This window comes from Theobroma cacao, chromosome 8 (assembly GCF_000208745.1).
Source record: "Theobroma cacao cultivar B97-61/B2 chromosome 8, Criollo_cocoa_genome_V2, whole genome shotgun sequence".
NCBI classification, from domain to species: Eukaryota; Viridiplantae; Streptophyta; class Magnoliopsida; order Malvales; family Malvaceae; genus Theobroma; species Theobroma cacao.
Window position 1 is genome coordinate 14,450,280 of NC_030857.1, and position 23,990 is coordinate 14,474,269.

The following is a 23,990-nucleotide window of genomic DNA, read 5'->3' on the forward strand; positions in this document are numbered from 1 at the left end:
TTAAATTTATTAAAATTGAGGTAGAGGGATTTAACTGAAATAATAGAAGAACCAATTCAACTAATATATGCATAACTCATTTAAAATATGAAGCAAGGCTTATTGGAGAAACAAAAGTGAAAACTTCCATTTCTAAAAATATTCTATACAGATTAATTAGACAAAGAAATGGAAAGGAAGCTTATTACCAACTTTCATAAGTCTGCAGGAAAAGAAAGTCAGAGATCTCTCTTCCTCCTAATGACACAAAAGCAAGGGAAGGCATTCATTTCCTTTGCTCCAGTCAAACATAAGGTTCCAATTGTAGAAGACACTCTCTTACAAAATCTAACTTATATCTGCTGCAGTTTTCCGACGAAGTATGATATCTAGAACCACAAATAAAACAAACACCATGTGAAGTGGACAGACATTCTTTTTCCCATGGAATCCTTAGCTCTAAGCAGTTGCATAAAGCCTAGGGATGCGAATGTCAAAAAAAGCATCAGCTTGGTGATACTTTGTTTAGCCCACATCCTGAGGACACCAATGTCAAAAGAAGCATCTGATGATTTCTTTAGGCTTTAGTCCTGTCACAATAACTATTCAGTCGGAATACTCACGGGAGTTCGTTGTGACAGACACTTCCGATGACTCCTTTGCATCTTGGAAAATGGATATACGATGCCATATGGAGTGGACTGTCGAACTTGATGGTCCTAGTTCATGCAAAATATCAAGCTGCTACAAAGCAAGAACTGGATTACCAACTGAAGCAGTTTTCATGTATTACTTTAATGTGATGCCATGGATATGCTTTCATTGATTACCAGCCATCAGCAAATAAAAAGTAATATAAATGCAAGTACAACTTTTGGTCAATTTACAAAAATGTAAGAAGCAGTTAGTCAAAACTTTATTAACGACTACACATTATTAACCCAGAATGTGGATGATTCTCACAAAACTAGATTTTTCAAGGTTAAAATATTAAATAACCCCTGAACATTCTAAGTTTTTTTTAAATACCCAAATAAGCCCCTCTTTTTTAGTTTTTACCTAGATAAGCCTTTATGTTGACAAAAAGATGTCATACAATGCAAATGAGTTGAACGGTCGTTAGACTCGTTGTAAGCTAGCATCCTTCACACTCGTGGCAAATGACATAGCTTTTTTGACATCGCAAAATTGGCTAACTGGGATTACCACGTCTAGGACAAAAAACTCTTCCTCTAAGCCAATTTTGTCACGTTAAAAAAGTCAAATCAGTATCCCCATGTGCAAAAAGATGACCATTACACATAGCCGTTAATGTCACATGAGACACGACATCTTTCTGCCAACATAAGGACCTATATGGATACAAATTTTAGAATTGGGAGTTATGTGGGTACAATAGAAGAATAAAGGCTTGTTTAGAATAGGGGCATATCTGAGTACAATAGCAGAATAAGAGCTTATTTAAAAAACTGATAAAGTTCAAGGACTTATTTAGTCTTTTAGCCATTTTTTAATGGTGACCTTCACAAGCATAATTATTCTTGAGAAGTATTGAACATTATTTTGAGACTTCATTCAGTTAAAAAAAAAAAAAAAACTCTTGTCCAATCTGTTCCAAATGGGTCTTAAACACGTTTCTGCATATGTTTAACACCTCAGTATTGTTGAGATTTGAGAATAACTACAAATTAAAATCATGAGAAGCACATTTCATCACAAACACAGGCATCATCAATGAACTATGAACTAATCAAATCAAAACTTATAGTAATCAAAATTCACCAAAACTGCATGTAATGTGTAAAAAATTTACCAGATATTCCTCTGCTACCCTCATGCTCTCTGGTTTCATTCCTTGTATTTCTAAACTCTCTTCCTTGATCCACACAATCCTGTTCTTCGCTGTTGTGTTGGAGAATTCTTGCATCTCCAACAGTTGGCTCAGAAGGCTGTACATCATGTGTTTCTTCACAACTTTGGGACATTGGTTGAACAGATGATCCATTACTATTCTCAGGATGAGATGACTCCTGACCATTTTCAGCTTGAATAACAGGCAATTTATCAGAAGCTTTAGGAGAAGCAAGGACAGAAAGACGGCAGAGTGGACAGGTGGTGTGGTTGGCAAGCCAATGATCAATGCAGTCCATGTGAAATGTATGGCCACATGCAGGAATCTGCTGAAGTTTATCCTCTGCTTGGTAGTCCCCAAGGCAAACTGAGCATCTGCAATAATAAAGATGACACTGTACCAGTAAGAAGAAAATTTTGACAGTAAAAAGCCATATATATTTCTCATAAGAATCTCTTCATTTGTGAACTACACTAGCCTGACCACTGTTTTCCTAATCAGTTTTAGAAGATTCCAATAAGACAGCCATCAGTTCTATAGTATTTATGACGCTAATCCTATGTCATTATGATTCATTGACTGAATAGAAGAAATGACTTTTAAGATAACAAGGCAGATGATCTAGCTTTTGGAGAAAAGTGTTCTTCAAATATATACAAGAGCACTTTTCACTGCATCAAGGGACTTGTTATGCATTAAATATCTGGGAATCATTTTTCCTGTTTCATTCTTTGGAGTTACAGCCATTCTTATTGGAAGTGTCTATCTATTGGTTATTATGCAGCTTACATGCGCCCTTTATGAGAGAATAGAGATGAAATTCATTAGCAACTTTTATGTTATGATTTTTCATCATGAAAATTTACCTTTTAATAATGATGATTGTTTTTCCCTTATTTTTTTACACAAGTGAATTATTACTTACAAACTCAATATTTATTACTCTGTGCTTTACAGATTCATATTGTTATCATTCAGAAAAAGCCATCTATCTCACAAAAATTTATAAATTTATATACTTTAAAATTAATATTTATGTGTTTTCCCCTTTTTAGGTTTTTAATAGATAATAAATTTTTAAAATCTTAATGTGATTTTTTACTTATGTTAATACTGTTAACGTGTCAAATCACATTCAATGCATGTGATACAAGTAAGACTTTCCCTCCTGACTAACTATTGTTGAAATTGTCATGACCTCTCAATCATGGGAGACCATCTTCTTTAGAAAACTGTTGCACTAACAGAGCACATGCAATAGTTTTCAAGTATATGGATCAGACGGTATCCAACCATATAGAGACCTTGTTCAAGACAAGGTTAAGAACATAGAATCATCTCAAACACTTCATCCATTTCGTATCTTGTGCCATGTGTAAAAAAATTCAGCACAAAACATGGGAACAATTTATGTAACTGAAAAATTGTCATTAACAAGCAGATAACTTACTATTTTGAGTCCAATTTACGTGGGAAGCCTTTACTGGACAAATAATTACAATTTACATATGGTATTTTCAATATATTATAGCAAAATTGATATTTAGTAGGAAAAAATCTCATATAAATGTGTTTGTGTGTCTATATATATAAAATGTATGAAAATTATCCTATACAGCAGTAATGAGTTTTTAAAATTAATATCTATACACATTTTTTTTTAAAAAAAAAAGGCAAAGCAAAGCAAATTTACATCAAATTCAATGAGAGTTTGAAGCAAGAATCACGAAAGAATTAAAAAATGCTAACTCACTGTGTATCTCTAATAGAGAAGGTCTCCTTGTATATAATAATGGGAAGCATCTCTCTTACTTCTTTCTTGAGGCCCAATTCAGCCTGTCAAACCACAACTAACAAACATGTGAACAAATGAATACGTGCAAATCACTATTAACTGGGAAAAACATAAACATTGAAAGAAAAGAAAAACATAAAGAGGAAGAGAAGTTGTCATGGTCATACCATGTAGAGGTCATTGTTGTTGTCTAAGGCGGTTCTCATCCTAAGAGATGACCAATCAGCCCTCCGGCGGCGAAGATAGAACAAATAGAACATGAAGAGGAGAATGAAAGCAAAGAAAATTGGTACAGAGAAGATGAAAGCTTGATATAGCTTAAGCTCCGCTGAAACAGCCGAAGAAGTTGTTGATGACGAGCAGCAACCTGCTTGCTTCGAACTGTTCTGAGACTGAGACATTTCCTGACCAGTCACCATACCCAAATGATTTGCTTCTGCTTAACTCAAACACCCAACAGAAACAGATACCATATAACAATATCTACTTGGGAAACAGATTTAGAGGGAAATTGTGGAAATATGTTGGTTTTGGTTTGTGTAGCTGAATCCTCTCACATGAAAGAAGATGGAAAATGGGTAATGAAGAATTGAATGCAGATTTGAAGGAAAAATGCAGAGCTGGAGATTGGGTTTTATGCAAAGGAGAGTAAACCAAAATACATAAAGATTTAAGATTAGATCAGCAAATCTGCATCAAGAAGAAGGAGAGTTTTGGAAGTCATATTGGCACTGCTTATAGAAATGGAAGAGATTATAAGATTCAGACAGCTGGTAAACGGTGATAGACCAACCGTAGCAGGTATAAATAAATAAATAAATAAAAGGATAAGTATATTTTCCAGTAGAATAAATTACATTTCTTTCGTCTCATTTTATTTATTTTTATTTAACTTTCACAAAAAAAAATTAAAAAAAAAAGTTTGATGTGAATGTATTTCATATTAAATTTTTTGTTTTTAATGCAAAAAAATTATAAAATTATAGGGATTGTAAGAGAATAAAACATTAAAAAAAGAAAAATAAAACATATATATACTATTATAGCACATTCAATGTCTATACATAGAAGGTGGATTGCTGACTGAATCCTAATAAAATGCTGTTATTTACTATACTTTAATACTATTAGCATTATATAAATACAATTTTGGATTTTTTATTTAATTTTTTATTTTATTTTTAGGGTCCCAATTTCATTCTAAAAAAAAAAAGGAGTTTTTTATGTGATAATGGTATCATGAAGATATTATATAAGTTTAGAGACAAAGTAGTAGCTGTCAACGTCCATTTTTGGGTAATGCATGAAACTTAACGTAATTTAAGGGTTCCTTTTTTTTTTAATTTTTGGTCAAACTTTATTATATTTTGTCTCTCTTCTGAAATAAATATGTGAAATTAGTGAAGGGGTTAAGGCCATTACGATAAATCATTATTCTAATATTGTGTTAAATTTAACGTATTAAAAATCCGGGTTCACGTACCAACTAGATATGCTCCTATGCACCCGATGATATAAATTTATATAATGGATTTTTTTATTTAATTGTTATTAATTTGGATAAACTCAAAATTATCACTTTGTTGGGCTCTTGAGACCCAATAGAGTATGGACCAAGTTTGGCCTAGCTAACAAAAGGTATAACTCAAGTTTGAAGGAGGAGGGATGAAGAACATGGCTCTATTCTCCCCTTTAAAAGCCTCAAACAAGCTTGCTTCAACCATTAGACTGTGAAATATAATCATTTACATATCATTTCCTACGTTCTGCCTCCAATCTTGCATTGAACCCCAAGTCCACAAGAAGAATAACCTTAAAGCAAACAATTACCTTATAGCCAGGAACACAACTACAGAGAGGCCTGAAGGACTGGTTTTCTTTTTCTTTTGTACTTCACCAAGAGAAATATGGAACGGATGCTGAATCTAAATTCTGCTAATAATTATCAATATTGAACTTAAAAGTAACTAAACAAGTTGATGCAAAAGCATTCGAACTTTTAACTAATTGGTTGGTGTATGATCTCCTTGTTTAAAATGCAAGATTCGAATCTCTTTCCCCCAAATCTAAAAAAAAAAAAAAAGTTGATGCAATATCGTATTTGGAAATCCAGGGACTGTAATCCCAGCATTTAAGCCAAATTAGGCAACTGATGAATGGAGTGGAAAGCATATAAAACATTCAATAATGCACATAATTGAAGGGTTTCCACCAGTTCCCTCTCGTACCATACTTTTTCCATTTCCCACCCCTAAGTGTTTCCACTTATGGTCAGTCAGTATTTTTACTATTTTCATACTCTTATCCAGATGCAGCCTCAGCAGCAATACTGAACACAACAAGTTCCATAAAGCACAAGTTTTATACATGAAATCTTAGAGAAACTTATATACAACATGTATTATTAGGTTAGAAACATGTAATGACAGTTGCCAGTCAATGTGCTCTGTGAAAGAAATATACAAATTACAACATTAATCAAACATCCCTCACCTTAAGCCTAACTTCCGAATGTGAATGAAGTGGCTTCCTTGGGCTCAAAGGAACACTGCTGAACTTGGGAACTAGAACCTTGAAAATGGGCAAAAAGAGTATGTAGAGTATGGCCAAAATAATGGGTGCCGCAACAAGCCATCCCAACAACTGCAGCAATTGATATAAGATGATTTTCAGTCATAATTCCAAATTGATGAGAGAAGCTTCAACTAATGTATAATTACATAAAGTCTATGCTGCAATTTATTATAAGTTCCATCACCCTAGGTATAAGTAAATCATATTGCATCATAGAGGTAAAAAAGGGTCGTTTCCACCTCTAACTTTACTAATGTAAACAACTTGGTGAAGGAAGAGAGCAGCTTATTTAAAACTACAGTACAAAAAGAATGGGAAACTGACTTATAATCTGGGATAGGTTGTGTGTGTGTTCATGGCTTTTGGACTGTTCAACATTAAAGCTGATGTCACAATGGAGATAAAGATTTGGCAAAAATGATAGCAGAATAGCATGGAGAATTACATCTCTGCAATGCAGAGTATGTTGAAGGAGATGACCAAAGATCATTTTAATGACGGGAAAACTCCTAAGCACAAAATTACAATAGTGTCTAAATCAAAAGATTCTTTGCACTGTTTCCAATAGATTTGGCCTTTCTTCTTCAGAGTTTTTTTTTAGTTCTAATTATTTTGAGAGTGGTGAATGATGACTTTCCAAATCATAAAGCTTTGAGCTTTTGTTTCGTACAACCTGTGCACATGGGATAAACACTATGCATTATTTATTAATGGATCTTTACAATAAGATGAACATCATCTTTATTTAATGGTGGGCAGCCATTGACAGCATCCATGATTTGCAACCTCAACAACACACAACAAGTTAAGGCCATCTGCCAAGAAACAGCAGTAAACAGGGCTTTAAAGTTGAGTGTCAAGATGCCGGACGATCAAGTTTAATGAACTTATTTATGTTCAGGGCTAGCTCCAGCTTAAGCTGAAGCATTACACTTGAGTGCTACTATAACCCAGTTATCATCCAACTAAAGTGGGGTTCCCTGGTGATCCTTGTATGACCTATTTCAAGCTTCTAAGGCCAGTTGCCTCCAATCACCAAATAAATAGATAAATAAATAAATGAAATAGGATACTTACAGCATGGGCAATACTAAGGAGGACTTCATGGGAAGCATGGCCAGTCAAAACTTTCTTCAAAGCATCTGAAGTTAATGGAAAATGAGGTCCACCAGCTATGGCTTCACCAAAGCGCAGGAAGGGCACCACCAGACTACAGAGCAAGCCAACATTACACAGATTAAAACAAGTCAAAGTAGAATAGAGAGATGGATGTTGTTACTTGTAAAATGCTAACATTAGATATGCATAAGGTAAGAAGTCATTAGCAGCAATTCAATTCTTTCTTTTGCTTCCTTATGATCATCCCATTAATTTGTTTTCGGACTAGACCAGATGGTGTCTCTATTTTGCTCACAAACGAAATGGTAATAAGAGAAGTACCTCAACTCAATTGGAGTAGCTATGAAGTTGGCAAGCATGACAGTAGGGGAATGGGAGAGAGATCCCAACAACGCTATAGCCATCCCACACAGCAACACCGTAACCCCTGTAGTGTAACCAACATTTTCCATCAATCAAATATTCTTCAGATCACAAATTATCACTCAATCAAGAAAAGACAAGAAAGTAATACCACATATTGGAAATATTCCCAAAGTAATCCCCAAAGCTGCAGAGAAGGCCAATTGCTTCGGTTCGGCTCCCCTGAAATCCCAATCGAAGCCTTTAAATTATTATCATTACATACATCAACAGAAAACAAAAAAGGAAAACGAACAGAAAAGAAAATTACTTGCGGAGGATTTGGAGAAGAGGATCCACGATCTTGTTGTGAAGCCAGAGCGTCATTGCCATTGAATGAAATTCCACAACTTCACCAATGAATCAAATTCTTTTCCTTTTGATCGAAGACAAGAGATGGGATTCTTTTCTTGGGTTGTGCAAATTTTGGTTTGCTGTCTGCTGACCCTCTTTGATTGATTGGTGAGATTGAGCAATCTTCTTTCAATAAAATAACAACAAAGTGAAAACGTTTTCAGATTGAGAGCCTCAACTTTCAGTATATTGTATCTGTTTTTTCTTCAGTTTGAGTTGAAAGTGGATGGCACATTTCAATGTTCGACGGTGGACAATCGCCGGAACCTATTCAGTGTAGGCCGTAATAAATAAATAGCGCCTATCATGTTAAGCCACGTCATCGTGTCATTTACGTGCCTTAATTTTCTTATTTATTGCACGATCCAGATAGGGTTTTTTTTTTTTTTGCACGATCCAGCTTGCTTATTTTATTTTATCTATTTATTTATTTTTCACCATTAATGCACAAATCAATGATCAAAAGGTTTAAATTAAATCAATTAGTTTTAACTTTAAAATATTATCATGATTTATTATAATTTATAAATAATAATCGATTAATTAAACATTTAACTTTATTAAATCATTTCAAATAGTCAAGATAGTAGATATTTGAATTCGTAATTTTTTGTAAATTATTAGCATCCAAATAATCAGATGTTAAATCCGATTTGGCAAAGAGTAGGATTTCACGTAATCTGCTCAAAACTGTCTAACAGATAAATATTAGGTTAATGCTGTTGATTAGCCGATTAACTAATTGATGTTGGACTTCATTCTTCTTCTTATTGATCACTTGATAAAAGTTCTCTGATCCCCTGCAAGCTTCAAAAATCTTGAAATGCCTCTGGAAATGGACATGCTCAATCCTTAACCTTGTTCGTTGCCTTAATCCATTAAGCTAGACCTTTTATTTAATATTCTAGAGCAGTTTAATTGCTTAAAGATCGATTAACTTTTGTTTAGTTCATAGTTTCAGGGTATTAATCAACTAACCCTCTCCATTAATCGATTAACCATGCTGACGTAGCTTTTCTCCCTTTTCATCTTGGATCTAATTTATTTAAAGACTAACCATGTTATAAACATGCGTTACTTACGTACATACATTAACACAAACAAATGGGAATATGTTGTTATCATCAAAAACACTCCTTTATAAACAGTGTAGGGTCTTACATATTTAAATAAAGTGTATGCATACTTATGTACCAAACCTCTCCTTAAGTATATGTAATGGAAGCAGGAGGAACCAAATAAGTTTCTCCATGTCTATTTGTATTACCAAGTTAAACACAATCTCCCTTTGTAAGTTATCTCCATATTCTCCCCCTTTTTCATATATAATAATAATAATAATAATGTCACATTTAAAACATGTTTTCTACTTTATCTTCATCCTTTTTTTGTCACAATAACAAAAAAGATAGCAATGAGGAGAATTCATCAAAACCATATGCAAATAAGCATAGAGGAGAATCAACCTCAAATTGCCTTAAATTTAAAAGTGTAACTTCTGATATAGATTGCCTTAACCAGATAAAATTTTGACGTAGGGATCCTAAAGAAAGCAAATCAACAAACAAGGCAGGTGCACTGTATAGATGCTAGGTGGTTGAATGACTACTTACTTTTGTCCTATGGTACATGCCATCTAATTGAAAGGGTCCCAAAACCTTAAGCTACAAGTTTGGTGCCAAATCCCATGATTGAAGTCCATATACAGATCAACCTCAAATTGTATTCATTCAACAATCTCATGCCAATCATAAAGTACATAGATGAACCCTCAAAGCAGGAAAGAGAGTTGAAACTAATAAAACCAAGCATGAGTAGTTTAGGGCATGTACAAATATATCTTCCCATGATCAAAACTTTTCTTTTAAAGCTCGATCCAACTGTTTCGTATATCAACAAAATCATCGTGTTAAAGAAAAACCTTCTTCAAGACATTGTGTTCTCGTATCTTGCATGGTACGTTGAAGTAAAGAGGGGTTGCTAGTAACAATAGCATCTGCATGCTCATGCAACATCCTCGTCATCGAATCAGCATCATCAACTGTCCAAGCATATACCTTCTTCTCTCTCCTGTCCAAGCCAACAGGTCAAGCAATGTGTATCACAACTGCATTCTGCATACACATCAGTTACACCAATATATCCATTCACAGCTCAAAAAAGGTTTCATACCCATGCAGAATTTTAACAAGTCTTCCATCAATCAATGGATGGTATACACCAACCACCCTGGCCCCTTTCATTCTCAACAAGTTGGTTCTAGCCCCGGTACTGGGATCCACCATTACAATGTAGCCTACCTGTGAGTTCACCCACGAACCAATTAAATGCACATAAAGAACAGTCAGAAGAAACATATCAACAACTCCCATACACAGCCTTAGTTGAAATAGAAGATCATTAAGGCAAAAGCACCTCCAAGAATTAGAATTCAAAATAAATGTTTTATAAAAAAACAAACTTAAAATCTTCCAGCACCCGAGCATTTGACTCATTGGTTGGTGCATGATCCCCTGCTTAAAAAGCAAAATTCGAATCCCCCTTCCACTAAATCCAAAAAAAAAAAACTTAAAATCTTCCAGGATTAGAGTCAAGATATTATATAATTTTCACAAAAGAAGCCAAATAAGGACTACAACAAGCTTAAAATGGGCCAAGTTTAGCCAAAGTAGAAAGGTTGAGCCTATCTCCACATCTGGTAGATGTGCAAATCGGTTTAATACTTTCATTCCATACCCAAATAAATGTGTGCATGCATGCACGTGTGTATATTCACAAAACACACATTACAATTTACAAAGAACTTAATTCTGTGTATTTCATAGAAAATGCTAGCTTTCAATTTCTTTTTCTTGGAGGAAGAGAAAGGAGGCAACATTAGGGAATTCTGATGGAAAATTGTTTTAAATTTTATTCAAAGCGATTTTTTAACCATCAGTCCTTAATAACAGACCAAAGAGACTACAAGCTAGAAGAAAATTTGGAAACTCAATCAAATATCAAACCTGTTGGTTCAGTGGACCCAAAAGAAGACGTAATATGTCAAATGAACTTAAATGTAATAGCTGATGAGTTGCTTAAAAAAATGAAATGATGAAATACATTATGTATTATTGACTATGTTGGTCTAGATGTACTACTGACTGCTGAAATCCTGTATTTTCTAGCAATAACAAGAAGATTGCACACTATGAAGGGATTTATAAGTAAATGGAACTTAAAATATTTCATACATGTGTCATAATGTATTTGTATAAGAAAAAAATTAATTTCAATTAAGAGAGAAAAAAAATTGGGATTGGCTTCACGTAAACTTTTGCCACATTTGGGCAGCAGATAGCAACAAATTCATGTCCAAAGTGTTGACGTTCAAAAGATATGTGGGTTGGTAAGTTGGGTTTTGAGCAAGTTGGAAGGATTGTTCAGGTCAAATCAGCTTTCGCCAGCTCCAAAGCACAAATATACCATGTCATGTAGCATGTGACAATCATCATTAAAAAATCAATCTATACTCCACAAGTTTCCCTGAATAATTTAAGATAGTCATACAATCATCCTTTTAACTTACTCAATAGTTTTTTTGACAGAAAAAAAATAGAAAAGAGCTTAAAACAGTCAAATTGCTTCTCACCTTAACATCCGATGAGAGTTTAATTATGTCCCTCGCTAAACTATCACTTTTAGCCCAAATGATACAATTCTTACACTGCATCTTCTCAACCTGAAAAATTTTATAATGAAAACTTTTAAGCAACATAGCTTAGAATTAGAAAATCTACGCTGCATAAAACACTTCAAGCAATTATTATTATTTTTTTTTAAGTGTAAGCAATTCAAAATTCAAACAACAAAACACAATAAAAACTACCAGAATGCTGGTTAGACTGCCTAATGGCAGCTGCCACAAGTTTCACATGTTAACTATTCTCTGCATATGGCCTAGTTTCTGTCTCAATCTAAGCCTAGAAATTCAAACCTTTTCACCATTATGAAGGCAATATATCACTTATAAGCTCTACTAACTTCTGCATCTCAAATCGAAGTTGAGTTCAGTTTTTGACATATATGTTATAAGAATGTCAAACAAAGCATAAAAAACTCCCATATTGGTTTAGGAATCAACATGCATGACAAGAGATCTCAAGAAGACAACAAATATGAGAAAACAACAAAAAGAATTGAAACATCTCTAAGCTTGTGCACCAAGACGTGCTTCATGTGTTTTGGAATAAATTTGTTTTAATCAACAAAAGAAAGTTGTCTAAGCTGCCAAGGTATCCAAATGGAAGAAATCTGAACTTAAGAACACTGAACTCATATATGTTTATGAAAGAGTACGCTATGTGATGCAGGATGAAAAGAAGCTACTTGAGGGATTAAACAATCTAGGATTTTATTTTGTTTCTTTGTTATATTCCATGTGATGCAGGATGAAAAGAAGTCATATCAGAGGAATTAGTGAATACACAAAATTAGATGCTATACACAAAATTAGAGTGCTTTTACGGAGGGGAGAAAAATCCAAGATAACATTATTAATGCTATAAAATCATTATAGCATCTAAAGCTTTTTATTTTCTAAAGCTCAAGAGGAAGGGGAGGGAGGGTGAATTGGCACTTAAAATTTCTGTCATGATAAAAGAACAGAAAGAAAAATTAAATAAATGAACTGTGTAATGCATCATTAACACATTTCTCGGTCAAAATCTATAAGAAACCAAGACAAGGGGAGGGGGGAGAAACTCACAGCGGAAAGAATATCCTTCGCAAGGCCCTTTTCATATGACGGAGGCCTCACCTTGGCATCTAGAATCACCTGCCGTACTGATCTTGATATCAACTGAACATCCTGATGAACCTTAATCAGATACTCATCATTCATCTTTTGATAGAAGAAACAAACAATAATATACAGTATATGAGACAAAACACTATCCTGAACATACCATCAAAGCATCTTCAATAGTAGGAATCTTTGAATCACCAGACTGATGAGAGACATCTATTTCTTTTATCTACAATAGAAAACTTACAATCTCAATCAACATTACTCACAGATAGCTTTTCTATATGGGCTAGATATAAGCAGATCTTTTGTGATAAAACCAGAAGGTATTTCTCATAATCAAATTCAGAATGGTGTGTGTCAAAAAATAAACATATTAGCAAGACCAAACTGAAAAATCAAATCACATATACAAATGAAAACATCTTAATTCCATATTTTATATCTTTTCTTTCTGGTGTGTGTCTATGTCTGTGTCTACATGTATGACTTAAATAAAGAATACTAGATTAAGTCCCGTAAGTCATGCATGTAAATACAGATTCCTTAGAACTCAACAGTGCAGAAAAGAGAAAACCAATCAGCAATATTCTTACCTCTTTTGATCTTAAGTGCCCAACTTTAGAAGTGCTGTTACCAGTTATCCGCTGCAAATCCCTGCCTGTGTAATGTAAAAATCAAGTCTCCAAACAGCTCTGGAATAAGCTTGTGGTACAGAAAAAAGACAGTCAAATTATGGATTTAGTCCTTGTACTACACCAAAATGTTGGACTTAGTCCCCATTTTTATTATTTGAACAAATTAAGTTCTTGTATTTTAAAGAATTGTTGATTCAAGGATAATTGTTAACTCCATTAAGCCAATTCCATTTAATATGATGATGTGACACATGACATAAATTTAAATGGCCGCATGGCAAGATTTAGTCTGACAAATGGCAAAATTTAACCACATGACACTTCATGTAAAAACATCAAATAACTAATACAAAATTTATTCTTTTCTTTTCTTTCTTCTTTCTTTTTTTTCTTTCTCTTTCTCTCACCCTGTTGTAGCTGCCACCCCCCCCCCCCTTCTAACTCACTTCTATGGCTAGTCAACACCCGATCTCACAGGCCAGATCAGTGCCAACTAGCAAGATCAGGCATAGGCTGGCCTCAATGTTTCCTTTCCTGTTTCTTTTTTCCATTTCTTCTTTACTTTTTCCTTTCCTTATCTCTCTCATCTATCTCTCTTTCTCCTTGCATCATTGCCTCCACATCCTATGCCGCCGGCCCATGATTGGGACCTAAACCAGACCTCAACGAACTCCGTTACGTTTCATCGAACGAAGATCCCAACCCCAAACCCAGCCCTCTCTGCATCCCTCCCTCTTTCTCTTTGCCCTCTCATTGCAACCCATTCTGAAATTCCACCAAATTTCCTTTCAAATCTTCCATAAACTTAGACATATATCACTGAAGCGTAGGATTAACACTGTGTTTGTAATTTTTTGCTTGAAATCTTTGGTTAATTTGGGATGTATGAGTGGTTTTGTTGAGTTTTGGTTGTTGCATTTTCTAGCATTTTGTTGATTTAGTAGTTTGAAGAGAGACAAGGAAGGAGATTATAGCTCTACAAGTGCTTCCTTGAAATCCAAAAATTCATGTTTGGGGAAGTCAAACTTTGGTTGCATTCTGACTTTTTAATGTAAAATTTGTTTTGGCTTTAGATGGTTTTACAGAGGAAAGAGTTGGTTGCATTCATGTTTGAGGCTATGATGGTTGTTAGAGAGAGGCTTAAAGATGGAAGATTTGAAAGTAAATTTTGATTTAGCTGGCCGGTGCTTATTTGGTGCCAGCCAAGTGAGGAGGAAGCTCTGCATGTGCGAGAAGAAGAGAAAAGAAAATTGAAAAAAAAAGTAATATTTTTTTATTAATTAATTATATTTTTGCCTAAAGTGCCATGTGGCTAAATTTCCATTTATCAGCTTAAATCTTACCACATGGCCATTTAAACCCATATCATGCACCACATCATGATGGATTTGGCTTAAAGAGTTAAGCATTGTCCTTGAATCAACAATATTTTAGAGTACAAGGATTCAATTTGTCCAAATAATAGAACAGGTACTAAATCCAATATTTTGACATTTTCGAGGAACTAAACCGAAAATTTGACCAAAAAAGACCAAAGCTGTACTCTAACATGAGCAAGAAATATTTTTCTCAAGTGTTACAGATCAGTTATTTAGCTATGATCTTAAGCCCTCCTAGTACTACCTCCCACAAAAAGCACTTTCAGCTTACTTAATCTTACTTAGGTTGTCAATGCTTTTTCTTAACACTTTAAATCTTAAAAATCAACAAAGATTAAAGAAGGAATTATCATTTTTGAGTAGAAAATGTACAAAGAGTAATCTACGTTGCAGATATGGGAACAAATCAAGTAATCAAAAGCCTTAGTTTAAACTACCTACCAATATGTAAATAACTAATAAATCAGAATCAGTACTGCTCTAATTAATAACCCAAAACCATTTCTTATATGTATCAAATTGTAGCAAGTATTAAACTAATTATAAATATACCAAATTTAAAAGAGAACAATATGATATAAATAGGTGGCATGAGAAGACAACCTATAGCTGACTTATCTGTATATATCAGCAATAAGACTAAAAAGCAGAGAGGATTCCATTCTTTTGCTTCATGCAAAAAAAAAAAATAGTTTGAATAAGTCGGGGAATTGGAATCAATATTCCAAAACATTCACTAATCTGTAATTGTTGCAGAACTTGAATGAGGATAAAGATCTTTACATTTTTCTTTTTTTTTGTGCATTTAAGTAAGTTATAGGTATGTTAACATCAAAAGTTGAAAGGAAGTGGATTAAGAGAAATATGGAAAGAGATGAAATGATGTTGCTTATCATTTCAAATGTCAAAACTTCAGCACACTTTCTGCATTGAGTTATTGAAAGTATTTCTATACAATTCCTATTCATCAAGCAATTTTGGAGTTTCATATATATTTCTATTATACCTGTTCTGAGAAGTAAAGTACAAATGAAAATGAGAAAGCAACATCTTTTATGGCGGCAAAAGAGAACATCTTAATGAAGCAAAAGATGGTAAATCCTAATACGATTACAAGGCTGAAAATACCTGTCATGAAGTGCAAACAAAACTCCATCTGAAGAGCGAGAGATATCAATCTCAATGCAGTCTACTTGAGAACGAAGAGCAAACTAATATGCAGACATCTGTGTCAAAATATAAGAAAAAGAACAGATGATAAACAGATCAACCAACAACAATAATAGCGGCCCAAAAGAGTAATGAATAAGAATGCTCAATTTAAGGTCGATGTATTCTACAAAAACACTTCATCATGCATTATAAGGATGTAACTTGCACTAATTTAGCCTCACCCAAGCTTTAGCTTAGGTTCAAGGTTTAAAGCACAAAATTAGAACTTGAAAAGAAACCGAAGGAACCTAAAACCAGGTCATGTAAACAACAAAACTATTACATCTCCAAAGATATGAAAGCAATCAAAGTTAACAAGTAATGCTTGTTATCTTAGGAAAGCAACACATAATAGCTAGGAAAAGCAATTACAGAAAGGAAGAGATGCCTACTGTGTTTGGGAAGGCGTTAGTTGAGTCACCACCATGAGCACACACAAGGGGAGGATTGTTCAGCCAACCACACCTCCTTAATTGCATCTGCAGAAAAAGTAAAAATAAAAATAAATGACTAGTAGTAAGTGAGGACCTATATCTGTGATGAATATCCCATTTAACTAAGGAATTAAACTGACCTAATTGCAATTAAAAAGCAATCTTCAACATAGAATATCAGAAACTATGTGCTACTATTTACAAAAAGGTAATTAAAATCACTCAGCAGTATATCCAAAACAATTATATACAGTAAGCATCATCTTAAGTACACTAACTTTAGTAAAACGTTTCAAAACTTCCTTGTAATGCTCTTTAAGAAATTTTACAAAAAGTGCAGACATACATATCAACTTCTTATTTCCCTTTGAGCCCTCCATGTTTTGGTTTTAGATGAAATACAGTTATTAAGTAAATCACTACACATTTGAAAAGTGTACCCATTTGGCAGACAGACATTATTGCACACTACTTAAATTGGAGAAAACCAAGGTACTTTTATTCTCAAGAGAAAGTGCAACTTATAATGAGAAACTTTTACATTTTTTAATGAAAAACAACAAAAAAAATTAGACAGGAGGTATACAAGAGAGCAAAGAGAGATAGAAAGAACAGAAGAGGCTTAAAGTAAAAAGGGAAAAGCAGCAGTAATGCCTCAAATTTTACTACCTCAGATAAATCAAAAGGAATAAAAGAATACAGAAAATTTAGCAAAAGTATAAATTAAAAACAAGAAAAAAGAAAAACACTTGCTGAAACCTTGGCCTTTGAGTTAGGAACAGAATACTCCACTCCTTCAAATGCTCTACTATGTCTCTCACCCCAAAAACACCAAAGTAAATAAAGAGGCACCATTGTCCAAACAAAATGGTTCCTGCGTTTACTAGACACTCCTTTCCAACTAGCCAGAATACCAACCACTATCTTGGCCATGTCCAAATTAAAGAGAAAAAAAAGACCTTACTCTGAAGCAATTAGACATGTATATGTTTATATATTTTATTTATAGCACAGAATGAGTAGATTAATAAATATCAAATCAAAGATACAACATAGGAAACATTTTTACATGCTTTAGTCACAAGCAATGACTCAATTCATTAATAACACAGTCATAAAAGCATGAAAAAGAGTTTGAAAAAAATTAACTACCTGCCTTGGGGACATAATAACGGATATTGCACAAGGCAAGCAAAAGTGAGATGAAAGCCCCATTTAGATAACAACATGTGACTAGGGATAAAGGCTGACTTGTATTAACAAATATACATGGTTTCACTGATGGGCAGAGCTTAGCAGACTCAGCTTAATTTTAAAATCACGCAAATTTGGCTTTTAGACAATCATAGACCAAGCAGACTACCATGAATATCTGAATATTTCATAAACAAGGGATACTATAATTAAACTTTCCCTTTGTTTCTGCTATGAATTCTTGTTTGCTGTTTCCTGACACCTGGATATTCCGAATATCACCACTTTATCAAGTTCTGGATTTTAAAGGCAGAAATTACTATCACCATATAAGTTCTTGGAAGAAATTTCCTGGAGAGACTTACTATACGAAGCAGTCAACAATTTACATTGATTTCCTTTTTTTTTTAAAACAATTTACATGGTGATAAACAAGTGAAATACAATTTTCAGTTTTTTTTTTCACTTTTGTCAGTAAATAACAGGCAAATATAACCAAAATATTTATAATTCTTCATTCAACATAACCTACAATCTTTTCACATGTCAAAAAATGTTTTTGACAACATTAAAATCAAATTAAATGAAAATAATGCAATAAATGCAAGAAAGCCCCTTTGGTGCAGCAATTTGAACAAATGAATAATGGTAAGGTAAGGATTTGTTTAGTTGATGTCACGTAATAAGAAAGCAAGAAATCAAATTTAAAACATGGAAAAAGAAATCAGATGAAAATAATTGACGGATAACGTCTCGATAAATCAGGGCTAAACCATCGAATTCCAATGATTTGGATCTCCGATCACATGTTAAAGGCAAAGGGCAAGTCGTGACAATATCTGAAAAGAAGCTTGGCCTAGCCTTCCCATCATTAGAAAAAACTAGTTACTTTGAGCAAAAAAAAAAAAAAACGAAGCGAGTCATTGAATTGAGGGAAATAGTGGTTACCTGATGGAAACGGCGGAGCCTGAAGTGGAAGAAAATAGGAGGCAAAAGGGCGATGAAAGCAAGAAGAATAAGGATGAAACGAACAAGGCTTTTGTAGGAAGAAGAAAATCTAAAAAGAGAGGCGCGATTGCTGCGGCCATGGCCTTGCAGATGTTGCCTTCTTCCTAATTTACCATACATGGCCAGAGCCGTCTCTACTTCTTCACAACAAACACAGAATTACTTTTATATGTTGCTGTAGGTAGGCTGTAGGTTGAGAGTTGAGAATGAGACACCAACTTCCCCCAGCCCAACTATTAGGAGAAAGAAAAGAAAAAACGATATTAGGCGAGGCGGGGTGTGATTAAAATCAGCCATGGACGACGTTTGTTTGGCAAAGATGACCGTACGTAAGATGCAATCATAAAAATATTTAAAAAATAAAAGCATTAGTATTAAGCAAAAAGCCAATAATAAATTTAAAATGTTTAAAAAATGCAAAGAAATAATAATAATAATAATAAGGTAACATAAATGCCTATACATATGCATATCAACAAAATTAACATATAGAAAAATCGAAATGCAGAATTGAATATTAACCTCCTGCCATTGATGTCACAAGAACAAGCTTATCTGTGGGACACTTATAAACTTTAGCAATTTCACTTAGATGGTATGTATTTAGAAAATATTGAGGTATAGAACCCATAGTCGGTTTTCTTATATATATAGATAGATAGATAGATATCATCTTTCCATCAGAGACGTAACCGAAACTAAGAAAGTGGGCATGTCAAGATGGTTAATACGAGGTTAGTGGAAAGTGGGTGATATATGGACCATAACTGAACACAAGTAACTAACATTCTCCCACTTGGTCTATATATTTTACTTAGTAATATCTAAAAAAATCCATAAATCCTTCTTAAGAGAATAAAACAAAATACGTGAATCATGGTGACAAGTCTTCTAAGAACATATTATCTTCCATGCATCACTATACATTCAATTTCTTTAATGTCAGCCCATCATAACTTAATAAATAAACCTTATGTTTATTCTAGGTCCAATAATGATTGTTATTCTCAAAATAAATGTGTACATAAAGATGAAAAAATGCACAAATGAATAAGAGTTTCATTACAAATGATAAAATTTCATACAACAAAAATCACATGATGGAACCAAGTCCCATTCATGCTACATGATTTTAAAATTTCATTGGTAGCATGTCTTTGGTTCAAGGATCTACAATCATCAATTCGGTGCTAACGTGCTCAATGACCACTTTGTTCTCCTTAACATGTTCCTTTACGGCTAAATACTTGATGTCAATGTGTTTACTTCGATTACCACTTTTGTTGTTTTTAGTTGAGAAAACCGCAACTGAATTGTTACAATACATCCTCAACGGCTTAGAAATGGAATCCACAATTCTAAGCCTAAATATGAAACTCTTCAACCACACACCATGTCAAGTAGCCTCAAACAACAACAAACGAACTCAGCCTCCATGCTAAAAATAGCAGTTAAGGTCTATTTTGCACTCCTCCAAGACATGGTGACGCAAGAGCGTCAAAGATTGTATTTTATTTAATTTAGTTTTTGCTAGTTTTAGTTGATTTAGGAGTATATTATTATATTATTATTATTTAGGAATTATGGGTATAATAGAATTCTTCTTTTACTTGTATTAGGACTTTAAGCTAGTCATATTTTATTTAGGAATAAAACACCTATTTTATTTAAATTTCTTGTTAATTATTCTAATTGTATTAGGTAACTAGGAGTAGAGTTTTATTAAGATGTGGGCATATAATACTATAAATAGGACCTTTAAGCTTAGTTATGAGACATTCAAGTTGAGAGTTAATAAATAATATTTTCTTAAGCAAGAGTGCTTATTTCTCTAGGCTCTTTTTAAAGAGTAAGAGGTTTTTAGTATATTTGGCCTAACCAACCAAAGTGAGATTTTGGCTATATTTTTCACCTTAGTGGAGTTTTCAACCTTGCCAAGGCTGATGATTCATCTTAGTGGGGTTTCCAACCTCGCCACGATTGGTATCTTTCATAACACACAGGTGTCTTTACAACGCCCCGACATCACATGGCTCCACCAGCAAAATAAAAACATATCTAGATGCTGATTTTCGTGAATCAAGACACCTAACGAAGTCCGAATCCAAGTAATCAACTACCTCCAAGTTGTTAGTTTGCCTATACATAAGCATGTAATCTTTGGTCCCTTTAATGTACCTCATCACTTTCTTTACAACTCTCTAGTGGTCCATACCTGGGTTACTTTGATATTTGCTCAACATTCCAATAGCAAATGCAATGTCAGGTCTTGTACAAACTTGAGCATACATTAAATTTCCAATAGCAGAAGCATACAAAATGTTTTGCATTTGTTTTCTTTTAAGCTTATTTTTTAGGGATTGGTTCAAATTGAACTTGTCACCCTTCACAATGGGTGTTATACTTGGTGAATAATTTTTCATTCAAAACTTCTCTAAAACCTTATTAATATAGGTTTCTTGAGATAAACCTAAAATGCTTTGAGATCTATCCTTATAAATCTTAATGCCAAAGACATAAGATGCCTCATCCATATCCTTCATATCAAAATTCTTAGAGAGAAATTGTTTCACCTCATATAGCAACCACTTATCATTGGTTGCAAGTAGTACATCATCCTATAAAATAAGGAAATAAATTTTACTCCTACTAACCTTTTAATATATGCATTGACCCATGATGTTTTCTATAAAACCAAATGAAGAGATGACATCATGGAATTTCAAATACCATTGATGGGAGGCTTGTTTAAATCCATATAAGGATATCTTGAGCATGCACACCAAATGTTCACCATCACTAGAGGAAAATCTTTCTGGTTGTTTCATATAAACTTCCTCCTCTAGTTCTCCATTAAAGAGCGTTGTTTTCACATCCATTTAATGCAGTTACAAGTCAAAATGGGCAATTAATGCCATAATGACATGAAAGGAATCTTTTTTAGATACAAGTGATAAAGTCTTCGTGTAATCGATCCCTTCCTTTTAAGTGAATCCCTTGCCAACAAGTCTTATTTTATATCTCTCAATGTTGCCTAATGAATCCTTTTTTGTTTTAAAGACCCATTTACATCCAATGGCCTTTACACCATTAGGCAATTCAACAAGATTCCAGACTCAATTCGATGCCATAGAATTTATTTCATCTTTCATGACATTGTACCACAATTCAGATTCTTTACAACTCATGGCTTGTGAAAATGTTTGAGGATCATTTTTTGCTCCAACATTATAGTCAGCTTTTTATAATCACTAGGGATTGTTGATTTCTTCATTCTAGTTGATCTTTTTAATGTTGTATTAACATCCTCCAAAGGAGCATGTTGCACAATTGGTTACTCAACAATCTTTGGCAATTGCTGAACAACTGGATCTACTAGATCAACATCGATAGCTTGTGGACACTTCAATGATTGATTGTACAACACTCATTTGAATTTGAAGGGTGTTATGAATGATAATCAATCTGTCACTTGAAGTGGGAGTTTGAATATCACGATGATTCTTCTCAAAAATTAAGTTCTAAGATTGATCACTCCCACTGATAAAGTCATTTTTAAGAAATTTTGCATTTTTGGATCCCACAATCCTAGTGCTATGAGATGGACAATAAAATTTGTACCCTTTAGACTTTTCAGCATATCCAACCAAACACCCACTTATAGTCCTTGGGTCTAGTTTCTTTTCTTATGGATTATAAACTCTTAGCTCAGACGGGCATCCTTAAATATGGATATGTCATAAACTTGGTTTCCAACCTTTCCACAATTCAAATGGAGTTTTAGGAACAACCTTGGTTGGAACTCAGTTTAATATATACAATCCCATTTTAAAAGCTTCAGTCCACAAGGATATAGAAAGCTTGGAGCTACTAAGCATACTCCACACCATATCCATTAATGTATGGTTTTTTTCTTTGTGCTACACCATTCTGATATGGAGATCCAAGCATGGTGTATTGGGCCACTATCCCATGCTCTTTAAAAAACTTCACAAATGAATCAGGTGTGTGAGACCCCAACCTCTATAGGCTTGTAACTATGAATAGATGTAATAATACGAACAAGGGATAGTTTCGTCATTTTCTCTAATAAGCTCCCAGAAGAAAGATTCATGATATTTTAAGGTCTAAATAGGCATAAGACTGCATAAATGATGTGTACTGATGAAAACACGAAGAAAACTAGAAATGACAATAATTTTCACAACAAAGGCAAAATGGTCATTTTGCACTCGAGTCAAAACTTTTAAAATTTTCGTAAACCTGAACATGTCTAGACCATTATGGACCTTGTCCCAATGTCAAAAGACCAAAAAGATTGCACAAAGGGTTGCATGAGAACAAGTTAACTAGTCAAGGGCATTTTCATAATTTTAAGAGAATTGATAAGTTTGGCCTATAAATATCTTGAATTTCCAGAACCTTCTTGAATTTCTAGCAGTTTGTCTTCTTCTTCCCTTCTTCCCTCTCACATTTCTTTAAAACCTCCATGGAAGCTTGATGTGGAGCTTGCATAATTTTTCTTTCTTTAGCTTTAATTTTCATACCTTTGTGCCCTTTTGACTAGAACCCTTGAATTCTTTCACTCTTTCACTTCAAAACCCTTGATAAATCTTATTTCCATACTTTCTCTCACTAGTTGGGCGTTTTAGAGAGAGAAAGAGAGAATTACCCTATTGATTTGGAAGTTATTGGAAGAGAATTCGACTACAAATGAGCCCTAGGGTGAGTGATACACTAAGCTTGATTTTTAGCTGTGAATAATGGCTAGTAATTTAGATTGAGAGCTATTTTATTATTGAGTATGTTCATTACTTTTTTAGTGATTAAGATAGTGAACATAGATATCCATTTAATGTGGCAATTGAAAGCTAGATAAGAGATAACTTTTAGGGTTTATAGTGTGTGAATTGACCTATTGCTTATGCTAATGTGATCCTAGGTTCTAATGAAGTCCCATCCTTCCAATTAGATCATTAGGAGAATTAGAGTAAACTAAAGGCTCAACAGTAAATCGGTGAATGGACTGCCTATCAAAACTATTTTGGGAAAGTGACTGTTTTGTACAAAGTGTTTGAATGATTTTATACAACTTTTCTTAAAAATGAGTGCCTTGGGAACAAGCTTTTGAGAAATGGTTTATGTTGTGACATGTGGCTATTATTGATTCATGCACTACCACATGGTGTTGATATATATATATATGAATATATTGTTGTGTAATGACATTGACTCGGCTATGTGCTAGTAGGGAGTGCGCATAA

The 23,990-nt window shown here is 33.8% G+C and overlaps 3 protein-coding genes across 4 annotated transcripts; all 3 read right to left on the minus strand.

Annotated features, from left to right (window-relative positions):
• Window positions 44-4,411, minus strand: LOC18592801 (RING-H2 finger protein ATL7). Of its 2 annotated transcripts, none has more exons than XM_018125845.1 (4): window positions 3,794-4,411; window positions 3,585-3,667; window positions 1,793-2,205; window positions 44-720 (listed from the first exon to the last, which is right to left on the minus strand). In XM_018125845.1, exons 1-4 carry the CDS (start codon window positions 4,043-4,045, stop codon window positions 716-718), a joined length of 753 nt encoding a protein of 250 aa, XP_017981334.1. In that variant the 5' UTR covers window positions 4,046-4,411; the 3' UTR covers window positions 44-715. The 2 variants fall into 2 exon arrangements, with proteins under 2 accessions (XP_017981334.1, XP_017981333.1); XM_018125844.1 differs by having other exon boundaries at window positions 44-723.
• Window positions 5,952-8,401, minus strand: LOC18592800. The gene is made up of 5 exons (XM_007019695.2): window positions 7,993-8,401; window positions 7,834-7,904; window positions 7,641-7,746; window positions 7,278-7,410; window positions 5,952-6,269 (listed from the first exon to the last, which is right to left on the minus strand). The coding sequence occupies exons 1-5, from the start codon at window positions 8,052-8,054 to the stop codon at window positions 6,105-6,107; spliced, it is 537 nt and encodes a 178-aa protein (XP_007019757.1). The 5' UTR covers window positions 8,055-8,401; the 3' UTR covers window positions 5,952-6,104.
• Window positions 9,633-19,034, minus strand: LOC18592797 (glycerophosphodiester phosphodiesterase GDPD4). Its single transcript, XM_018126368.1, is given in 9 exon segments — window positions 9,633-10,145; window positions 10,248-10,375; window positions 11,707-11,796; window positions 12,823-12,915; window positions 13,022-13,090; window positions 13,458-13,518; window positions 16,007-16,104; window positions 16,483-16,569; window positions 18,667-19,034. Coding segments are annotated over 9 exon segments (975 nt in total). The 5' UTR covers window positions 18,847-19,034; the 3' UTR covers window positions 9,633-9,976.